This window comes from Salmo trutta, chromosome 6, assembly GCF_901001165.1.
Source record: "Salmo trutta chromosome 6, fSalTru1.1, whole genome shotgun sequence".
NCBI lineage: Eukaryota > Metazoa > Chordata > Actinopteri > Salmoniformes > Salmonidae > Salmo > Salmo trutta.
In genome coordinates this window covers 57,860,843-57,872,061 of record NC_042962.1, presented here as the reverse complement: position 1 = coordinate 57,872,061, position 11,219 = coordinate 57,860,843, and the positions used below count along the sequence as shown (strand labels likewise).

General features: G+C 43.3%; 1 protein-coding gene across 1 annotated transcript; it reads left to right on the top strand.

Moving 5' to 3' along the window:
• Positions 1-524: 524 nt before the first annotated feature.
• Positions 525-11,169, top strand: LOC115196444 (mitochondrial pyruvate carrier 2-like). Its single transcript, XM_029757277.1, has 5 exons — positions 525-669; positions 3,927-3,967; positions 5,869-5,986; positions 9,476-9,587; positions 10,491-11,169. The coding sequence occupies exons 1-5, from the start codon at positions 570-572 to the stop codon at positions 10,606-10,608; spliced, it is 489 nt and encodes a 162-aa protein (XP_029613137.1). The 5' UTR covers positions 525-569; the 3' UTR covers positions 10,609-11,169.
• The last annotated feature ends 50 nt before the right edge of the window (positions 11,170-11,219 follow it).

Sequence of the window (11,219 nt, the reverse complement as noted above, 5' to 3'; positions counted from 1 at the left end):
CTGTGAAAGTATGTGTTAATTTTGGTCAAGGACAAATTATTATGGTAGAAATGAGTGCCTAGATAATAATAATAATACATTGAATTTATAAAGTGCTTTTCATTGAAAGGCAATCTCTAAGTGCCACAGTATTTATATAATAACCTTATTATAATATTATAATAATAACCATAGATTCTAGTTTCATCAGACAGAAACCGCATCTTCCTACCTGTGTTAAATCCATTGTGTCAGTTGATAATGTGGTTCATGTCATTTCAAAGTGTGTCCAAGAGTCAGTGTGTCTGGCTTCAGTTTATTTTTTACATTGTACCATTTCCAATCCCATGTGTAATTCTTGGAAAGTGAAGTACGATAGGCTTACTGTTCCCTACCAATGGCAGTGGATGTTGGGCGAAGTTAACGTTCAGTACAACCCCCCCCCCAATAATAGAAGATTCCATCCAGTAAGCATCATAGAGGATAGCCATGCCTGCTGTCAGCTAATGGTTCACACAATCTATTCTGTCTGATCCGTTCAAGTAGCCCAACGACAGGGTTACCGTGCCAAGTTTCAACAGTCACCAGACATGGCTTTAGTGGGAGTTAGAGCTTCATACCACAGGATTCTTTACCAGATAGAGCTTCTACTACCTGGTAAACTGAGACCCATTTACAACCATCCTGCAGGTAAGGACATGATCAATATTACAGCATCAGGTCCTACTAACCTGGCTGTCTCTGTATCACTCTCCCCATGGTGTCTATTGGTTCATGTCTCCCCATGGTGTCTATTGATTCATGTCTCCTCCCTGTTGTCTATTGGTTCATGTCTCCCCATGGTGTCTATTGATTCATGTCTCCTCCCTGTTGTCTATTGGTTCATGTCTCCTCCCTGTTGTCTATTGGTTCATGTCTCCTCCCTGTTGTCTATTGGTTCATGTCTCCTCACTGTTGTCTATTGGTTCATGTCTCCTCCCTGTTGTCTATTGGTTCATGTCTCCTCCCTGTTGTCTATTGGTTCATGTCTCCCCATGGTGTCTATTGATTCATGTCTCCTCCCTGTTGTCTATTGGTTCATGTCTCCTCCCTGTTGTCTATTGGTTCATGTCTCCTCCCTGTTGTCTATTGGTTCATGTCTCCTCATGGTGTCTATTGATTCATGTCTCCTCCCTGTTGTCTATTGGTTCATGTCTCCTCCCTGTTGTCTATTGGTTCATGTCTCCTCCCTGTTGTCTATTGATTCATGTCTCCTCCCTGTTGTCTATTGGTTCATGTCTCCTCCCTGTTGTTTATTGATTCATGTCTCCTCCCTGTTGTCTATTGGTTCATGTCTCCTCCCTGTTGTCTATTGGTTCATGTCTCCTCCCTGTTGTCTATTGGTTCATGTCTCCTCCCTGTTGTTTATTGGTTCATGTCTCCCCCTGTTGTCTATTGGTTCATGTCTCCTCCCTGTTGTCTATTGGTTCATGTCTCCTCCCTGTTGTTTATTGGTTCATGTCTCCCCCCTGTTGTCTATTGGTTCATGTCTCCTCCCTGTTGTCTATTGGTTCATGTCTCCTCCCTGTTGTCTATTGGTTCATGTCTCCTCCCTGTTGTCTATTGGTTCATGTCTCCTCCCTGTTGTTTATTGGTTCATGTCTCCTCCCTGTTGTCTATTGGTTCATGTCTCCTCCCTGTTGTCTATTGGTTCATGTCTCATCCCTGTTGTCTATTGGTTCATGTCTCCTCCCTGTTGTCTATTGGTTCATGTCTCCTCCCTGTTGTCTATTGGTTCATGTCTCCTCCCTGTTGTCTATTGGTTCATGTCTCCTCATGGTGTCTATTGATTCATGTCTCCTCCCTGTTGTTTATTGGTTCATGTCTCCTCACTGTTGTCTATTGGTTCATGTCTCCTCATGGTGTCTATTGATTCATGTCTCCTCCCTGTTGTCTATTGGTTCATGTCTCCTCCCTGTTGTCTATTGGTTCATGTCTCCTCATGGTGTCTATTGATTCATGTCTCCTCCCTGTTGTTTATTGGTTCATGTCTCATCCCTGTTGTTTATTGGTTCATGTCTCCTCACTGTTGTCTATTGGTTCATGTCTCCTCATGGTGTCTATTGATTCATGTCTCCTCCCTGTTGTCTATTGGTTCATGTCTCCTCCCTGTTGTCTATTGGTTCATGTCTCCTCATGGTGTCTATTGATTCATGTCTCCTCCCTGTTGTTTATTGGTTCATGTCTCCTCACTGTTGTCTATTGGTTCATGTCTCCTCCCTGTTGTTTATTGGTTCATGTCTCCTCCCTGTTGTCTATTGATTCATGTCTCCTCCCTGTTGTCTATTGGTTCATGTCTCCTCCCTGTTGTCTATTGGTTCATGTCTCCTCCCTGTTGTCTATTGGTTCATGTCTCCTCACTGTTGTCTATTGGTTCATGTCTCCTCCCTGTTGTCTATTGGTTCATGTCTCCTCCCTGTTGTCTATTGGTTCATGTCTCATCCCTGTTGTCTATTGGTTCATGTCTCCTCCCTGTTGTCTATTGGTTCATGTCTCCTCCCTGTTGTCTATTGGTTCATGTCTCATCCCTGTTGTCTGATCATTTATCATTATCACCTCTGGATGTATTCTACTCTTCTATTTGGTAAATAAGAATGATGTTCAATACAGTGGGACTGTGACTGTCACTAACCTCACTGTTATGAAGTACATTATTTAATGGACAAAAGAATGAGTAAACTTACAGTAGCAGTGTATTGGGGTTGGTGAATGGACCCCTGGTCACGAGTGACCTCTGTGATGGGGTCATCGTCAATGGAGCAAACATAGTTTTATTATAGTAGTGTTGGAATTGTTTCAATGGAGCAAACATAGTTTTATTATAGTAGTGTTGGAATTGTTTCAATGGAGCAAACATAGTTTTATTATAGTAGTGTTGGAATTGTTTCAATGTGACAGGAGTGTGTAGCTGATTATAATGAATTATAATAATTAATGAGGACAAACAGTCTTGATGCTGCCCAGTCTGTCTGTCACATGCGAACTATCTGAACGTTGATGAGCTAGTACACAGGGCTCTTCTTCCAGCCCTGGGGAGATAACAGAGACGGACTGGTCATAGGGCAATTCTGGCAAATGCCAGATGGGCTGGTCCATCTTTAGCCTGGTGGGCCTGTCAAAATGGTGGGTTTTGCCAAAATTATAATTATTTGGCTAATATCTGGGGTCTCAAGGGAAAAAATGGGCCTGTTAGAAATGCTTGGGACGATTTCTGGTCCCAGTCCGTCCCTATAGAAGAGTGGTAATGTGTCTTGAAGGGGGTAGACAGAAGGTTGTTCCAAGCAGGGGTTCTCCATTCCGGGTTCATGGGATGCTGTTAATATCAAAATAGGTTGGCACCATGATAAGCAGTCAGTATGAGATGTAAAAGCACAACACATTAATAACAACTTATAGTTGATAAAACAACCAGCCTAGCTATCAAATAGACCAGAGAAGGAAAGCATATGAATGGACAATAGGTGGGTAACTAAATGACGTGCATGACACTACATGCTGGCACTCTTCAATAAATGATCGCCCTTGGCAAGTTTTCAATTGGCAAGGCATTGAAGTACAGGCAGTGGAAGGAGGACAGAGACAAGCTGAGGGCACGAGAATGACAACAGGTGGAATTATCTAGGAAAGGATTTAACCAGTAACTTTCAATGTCGCCTCATCTTAAAACGTTACTACAACGAATCAGGTAGCAAAGTTTAATGCTTGACAACTTCTGTCACTTCACAGAAAGTCTGAGGCCTACTGGTTCAATTGGCATATCATTTTACTGTGGAATCAACCAACTTTTTGCACAAAACTAAATGTCACATAAATAAATCACTGTAACGTTATGTATTCAACACAGCTGTCATTGCTAACCTTATAATAATTAACCTTAATAATTAAACCACGTTTTGTTTCGTCTGTAGGTCCAAAGACAGTTTTCTTCTGGGCACCAGTGTGTAAATGGGTAAGTGTTAAAAGATTTGCAGCGAAGCAGTTTAGAGGGTTCAGAGAGTTTTAAGAGGGTTCTGAGAGTTTATAGAGTTTTTAGAGGGTTCTGAGAGTGTTTAGAGGGATCTGAGAGTGTTTAGAGGGTTCAGAGAGTGTTTAGAGGGTTCTGGGAGTGTTTTGAGGGTTCAGAGAGTGTTTTGAGGGTTCTGAGAGTGTTTAGAGGGTTCAGAGAGTGTTTAGAGGGTTCTGAGAGTGTTTTGAGGGTTCTGAGAGTGTTTAGAGGGATCTGAGAGTGTTTAGAGGGTTCTGAGAGTGTTTAGAGGGTTCAGAGAGTGTTTAGAGGGATCTGAGAGTGTTTAGAGGGTTCTGAGAGTGTTTAGAGGGTTCAGAGAGTGTTTAGAGGGTTCTGAGAGTGTTTTGAGGGTTCTGAGAGTGTTTAGAGGGTTCAGAGAGTGTTTAGAGGGTTCTGAGAGTGTTTTGAGGGTTTAGAGGGTTCAGAGAGTGTTTAGAGGGTTCTGAGAGTTTCTAGAGGGTTCTGATAGTGTTTAGAGGGTTCAGAGAGTGTTTAGAGGGTTCTGAGAGTTTTTAGAGGGTTCTGAGAGTTTTTAGAGGGTTCTGAGAGTGTTTAGAGGGTTCTGAGAGTGTTTTGAGGGTTCAGAGAGTGTTTAGAGGGTTCAGAGAGTGTTTAGAGGGATCTGAGAGTGTTTAGAGGGTTCTGAGAGTGTTTTGAGGGTTCAGAGAGTGTTTAGAGGGATCTGAGAGTGTTTAGAGGGTTCAGAGAGTGTTTTGAGGGTTCAGAGAGTGTTTAGAGGGTTCAGAGAGTGTTTTGAGGGTTCAGAGAGTGTTTAGAGGGTTCAGAGAGTGTTTAGAGGGTTCAGAGAGTGTTTTGAGGGATCTGAGAGTGTTTAGAGGGTTCTGAGAGTGTTTAGAGGGTTCTGAGAGTGTTTAGAGGGATCTGAGAGTGTTTAGAGGGTTCTGAGAGTGTTTAGAGGGTTCTGAGAGTGTTTAGAGGGTTCTGAGAGTGTTTTGAGGGTTCAGAGTGTTCTGAGGGTTCAGAGAGTTTAACATTTTGGTCATTGAGCAGACACTCTTATACTGAGTGCATACAGTTTTGTACTGGTCCCTCATGGGAATCGAACCCATATCCCTGGCGTTGCAACGGCATGCTCTGTCAACTGAGCCACACAGGAAATTAAGACTGACTGCACAGAGGCAGCATACATGTCACGATCGCTGTCTTCAAACTCCCTATCGTAAATAAGCCAAGGCGCAGCGTGCATGGAATTCCACATCCTTTAATGAAGTGAAACAAAAAAAACAATACAGAAAGGAAACAAAACGTGACGTTCTGGGCTGCTCAAAAACAAGATCCCACAATCACAGGTGGGAAAAAGGGCTGCCTAAGTATGATCCCCAATCAGAAACAACGATAGACAGCTGCCTCTGATTGGGGACCATACCCGGCCAAACAAAGAAATAAGAAAACTAGATTGCCCACCCAAATCACACCCTGACCTGACCTGACCAAATAGAGATATAGAAAGGCTCTCTATGGTCAGGGCGTGACAATACAGGAACTCATAGGAAGCAGAAGAGTGGAAATGGGAGTTAATAATAATTCATTAGTAATGCCTGACCTGTGTCTACAAATTCCTTTCTGTCACGTGAACTGATTGAGGTCGCTTCTAGACAATGAAGTCACATTTTATAAGCTCCTGTCTGCTGCATCTGTCTAATCTTAATATCCCATACAGTTAATGTTCCACTCTCCGACCCGCCAAACGATATGTTATATAATGGTCCTATGATGTAGTACACATATGCACGGTTGTGTGACACCTCTCTCTCTCTCTCTCTCTCTCTCTCTCTCTCTCTCTCTCTGTTTCTCTCTGTCTCTCTCTCTGTCTCTTTCTACAGGGTCTTGTTTTTGCGGGTCTGGCTGATATGACCCGACCAGCTGATAAACTGAGTCTCTCTCAGTCTGGAGTACTCATGACTACAGTTAATGGAGCAATGAGGACAGAGAGGACAGGAAGTGTGTGTTTGTGTGTGTGTTGTGTGTGTGCCAGTGCATGTGCATGCGTGTGTGCGAGTGTGTGAATGCGTGTGTGCGAGTGTGTGAATGCGTGCGTGCGAGTGTGTACATGCATGTGTGTGTGCGAGTGTGTACATGAGTGCATATGAGAGTGTGCGTAGCTTGATGACCCTTCAGATGAACAGTTCACTGATATAATTACTGGCATGGATTCAGACATGATGGCATGGAACTTTCACACCTGCCCCTGCATCATGGGTTTTCCATTGCTGCTTTGTAAAAGCCCCACTGACTGTTAACAAGGTGTCACGAATCCCACCGAAGGTGGCTCCCCTGCCTGCTCGGGCGGCGCTTGGCGGTCGTCGTCACCGGCCTACTAGCCGCCGCTGATCCCTTTTTCCTTTTCTGTTTGTATGTCTTATTGTTTGCACCTGTTCCTTATTTGTGTCTCTTGATTTATGGTTATTTAAGCCTGTTTAGCCCAGGTTTGTGCGGGATTATTTTTTGTTGTTGGATGTGCTGGCGATCTACTTGTGTTATTTTATATGCGTACTGTGGACCCGTTATAATTGGGCACTTCGCTATTCACGCCGGTTGTGTTGGCGTCGACCGTTTTTGTATTTAAGGAATAAATACATTTTTTCCTTACCTCTGCTCTCTGCGCCTGACTCCTACCACCACTCCTAGCATTCGCTGACACAAGGACTGTAACGGTATGTCCCTGCGTGATAGCACTGTCCTTAAATGACACAAGATGACCCGTGCCCGTTTGAGACTACTCTCAGACTATTTTCAATTAGAGATGATAATCGTGTTTTGGTCCTCGGATACGGCTAGTTACAAACCACTACTGGACGTTTTCCACAACGTGATGTCATTAGCTGTTGATTTGTGTTAAGGTATGGAGTTAGGTAGTGCACAGGGCATAGTTATACAATCCATTTCCCACTTCCAAACCCATCCCTAGGTGGCAGCAGCAACCGGGTCAGGTGCTGGGCTGTGCTAGCCAGGTGTTACTCTGGGCATCTTTTGGGCTTGCCTTTGTATTTTCCTTTATGTAAATACAGTGGGGGGAAAAAGTATTTGATCCCCTGCTTATTTTGTACATTTACCCACTGACAAAGAAAGGATCAGTCTATAATTTTAATGGTAGGTTTATTTGAACAGTGAGAGACAGAATAACAACAAAAAAATCCAGAAAAACGTATGTCAGAAATGTTATAAATTGATTTGCATTTTAATGAGGGAAATAAGTATTTGACCCCCTCTCAATCAGAAAGATTTCTGGCTCCCAGGTGTCTTTTATACAGGAAACGAGCTGAGATAAGTAGCACACTCTTAAAGGGAGTGCTCCTAATCTCAGCTTGTCACCTGTAAAAAAGACACCTGTCCACAGAAGCAATCAATCAATCAGATTCCAAACTCTCCATTATGGCCAAGACCAAAGAGCTCTCCAAGGATGTCAGGGACAAGATTGTAGACCTACACAAGGCTGGAATGGGCTACAAGACCATCGCCAAGCAGCTTGGTGAGAAGGTGACAACGTTTGGTGTGATTATTCGCAAATGGAAGAAAAACAAAAGAACTGTCTCCCTCGGCCTGGGGCTCCATGCAAGATCTCACCTCGTGGGGTTGCAATGATCATGAGAATGGTGAGGAATCAGCCCAGAACTACACGGGAGGATCTTGTCAATGATCTCAAGGCATCTGGGACCATAGTCACCAAGAAAACAATTGGTAACACACTACGCCATGAAGGACTGAAATCCTGCAGCGCCCGCAAGGTCCCCCTGCTCAAGAATACATATACATGCCCGTCTGAAGTTTGCCAATGAACATCTGAATGACTCAGAGGACAACTGGTGAAAGTGTTGTGGTCAGATGAGACCAAAATGGAGCTCTTTGACATCAACTCAACTCGCCGTGTTTGGAGGAGTAGGATTGCTGCCTATGACCCCAAGAACACCATCTCCACCGTCAAACATGGAGGTGGAAACATTATGCTTTGGGGGTGTTTTTCTGCTAAGGGGACAGGACAACTTCACCGCATCAAAGGGACGATGGACGGGGCCATGTACCGTCAAATCTTGGGTGAGAACCTCCTTCCCTCAGCCAGGGCATTGAAAATGGGTCATGGATGGGTATTCCAGCATGACAATGATCCAAAACACACGGCCAAGGCAACAAAGGAGTGGCTTAAGGAGAAGCACATTAAGGTCCTGGAGTGGCCTAACCAGTCTCCAGACCTTAATCCCATACAAAATCTGTGGAGGGAGCTGAAGGTTCGAGTTGCCAAACGTCAGCCTCGAAACCTTAATGACGTGGAGAAAATCTGCAAAGAGGAGCGGGACAAAATCCCTCCTGAGATGTGTGCAACTACAAGAAATGTCTGACCTCAGTACTCGTTGGCAATCACAAAGTCATGTTTTGCAGAGGGGTCAAATACTTATTTCCCTCATTAAAATGCAAATCATTTTATAAAATTTTTGACATGCGTTTTTCTGGATTTTTTGTTGTTGTTATTCTCTCTCACTGTTCAAATAAACCTACTATTAAAATGATAGACTGATAATTTCTTTGTAAGTGGGCAAACATACAAAATCAGCAGGGGATCAAATACTTTTTTCCCCCACTGTATTTATTTTGGTCACCATCACTTGAACCAACAATAACCTGCTTGGGCTGGCCGACCACCGAGTCTCACCAGAGATAGACCTGATCCTGGTCAGATGTCTCCTAGCCGGTACCCTCACATACAACACTGACTAGCCCTGATCCTGGTCTCCTAGCCGGTACCCCCACATACAACACTGACTAGCCCTGATCCTGGTCTCCTAACCGGTACCCACACCTACAACACTGACTAGCCCTGATCCTGGTCAATGTCTCCTAGCCGGTACCCTCACCTACAACACTGACTAGCCCTGATCCTGGTCAGATGTCTCCTAGATGGTACCCCCACATACAACACTGACTAGCCCTGATCCTGGTCAGATGTCTCCTAGTCGGTACCCCCACATACAACACTGACTAGCCCTGATCCTGGTCAGATGTCTCCTAGATGGTACCCCCACATACAACACTGACTAGCCCTGATCCTGGTCAATGTCTCCTAGCCGGTACCCCCACATACAACACTGACTAGCCCTGATCCTGGTCAGATGTCTCCTAGCCGCTACCCTTACATACAACACTGACTAGCCCTGATCCTGGTCAGATGTCTCCTAGCCGCTACCCTTACATACAACACTGACTAGCCCTGATCCTGGTCAGATGTCTCCTAGCCGCTACCCTTACATACAACACTGACATACTCTTAGCCCTCAAAATTATGAGAAAAGTAGGAAAAGCTAATATTGGATTTGTATACGCATTATGCAACAGTAACACATTTCTGAAGCAGAAACAACATTCAGATGCTCCAACTTGACCTGTCCCTTTACCTGTCCCTTTACCTGTCCCTTTACCTGTCTCTCCACTATTTTACAGGTGTTATTTGGTCCAGATGGTCCCTGGTCATCATTCCCAAGAATTGGTTACTGTTTTGTTGCAACTGTTTTCTTGGTGCGTCAGGAGCCACCCAACTCTTTAGAATCTGGATGTGAGTGGAACAGACAGTTAGATACAGAGCTACACACCAACTTGTACCCTGCAATTTTACATACATTCAATTTGATTTGATATCTGTGGGCCCTATTCAATCAAACCATATTAGGGGGGAAAAATCATAATAATTTGTCAATGTACTGTATGTCAGTCATTGTCTGACAACAGGCTTGTTAAATACACAGTACCGCTCTGAAGGGCAAAATGTGCTTGGTCACACATTTATGACAGCTAGTGACGTTGTCCTTGGGCTTTGCCTTCTTTGTTGTGGTTTAAACCAGGCACATTATATGCCAAGCCTTCTGCCCTTGTGTTTTTCCTGTCAACTGAGTGATATAACCACAGAGATAAATGTAGATCCTCTGAGTGATATAACCACAGAGATAAATGTAGATCCTCTGAGTGATATAACCACAGAGATAAATGTAGATCCTCTGAGTGATATAACCACAGAGATAAATGTAGATCCTCTGAGTGATATAACCACAGAGATAAATGTAGATCCTCTGAGTGATATAACCACAGAGATAAATGTAGATCCTGTTCTGACTCTATGGATACAACACTAAATAAGTCTGTGGTGTCTACTGCTTTGGAAAGCGCATTTGGCAGAATTAGCTAACCGGTCCTAAAAGTTGTATTTATTTCTGTGAGATCACTAGACTACAGTCCATATCATACAATCTGTTACTCTATGACTACTTGTCTTTCATTTGGTTACACTTTAAATTCAGAGATACGAATACATTTAGAAAGTCTGCCAGGGTCCTTTTCTGAATGTAAAGGATAGCATGCCTGCCAACTTGTCTTTGCTCTCTGAGACCTACGATTAGTCTGTTTGAACCTTTATTTTGGTTTGTTAAGGTCGGAGGTCAACCCTGTCCCTCTGTGTTTCTAGGTACCAACAGGAAGTAAAGAAGCAACAAGAAGCAGAGGCTGCTGAACTAAAAGTAAAGCAGTTAGCAGAGGCCCATCCATTGTTGGATTATTTAGAACTAGCGACACTAACTAACTAGTGGATCTGATTAACTTGATTAAATGCAATTTCATCTTTGAGGACTTCAACCACCACAGAATCTTCCAAGTCAATAACACCCCTCCCTCTGCAAAGCACAATTCATGCTGTTAATAAGTATGAGGTGATGTGAGGATGATGGTAAAATATTAGTGAAAGGTAAGATTAGGCAAAGAAACATAAACATTTACAAATTCACACAACACTTTAGAGATGGTGTATGTTTGAGTCTGATGATGGTTAATGTTGTCTTTTTCAACGGTAACACTTTGTTTTAGCCTTTTACCTCTTTGTCTGATTTTAGGACGTTGTGGTATGTATATATGTATTGAAAATAAATTCTCCATTTTGGATAAAACTGTTCCTGACTTGAAGAAACCCTTCTCATGTGCATGAGGTTATTAATGGCCAAATGGATCATAAGCTAAGTTAAAAGATAAACGTGGCTTCTTCAGTTTATTGTTTACGTTGTGTCTTTGCCATGTACAGTCCACAATCACATGTGGGGCGCGTTCAGTACGACACAACGTTTTGGAACGTTCAGATAGAAATATGTAATATTGAACAAACATGCTTCTCTGACATGTAGACAACAGTTGGCAACTAAACGTG

Excerpts from the sequence above, each read along its gene's own strand:
- LOC115196444 (XM_029757277.1), top strand. The coding sequence starts at position 570 with ATGGCTTTAGTGGGAGTTAGAGCTTCATACCACAGGATTCTTTACCAG. Across the intron at positions 670-3,926 it reads CATTTACAACCATCCTGCAG|GTCCAAAGACAGTTTTCTTC; the intron begins GTAAGGACATGA and ends TTTCGTCTGTAG. Across the intron at positions 3,968-5,868 it reads GGGCACCAGTGTGTAAATGG|GGTCTTGTTTTTGCGGGTCT; the intron begins GTAAGTGTTAAA and ends CTCTTTCTACAG.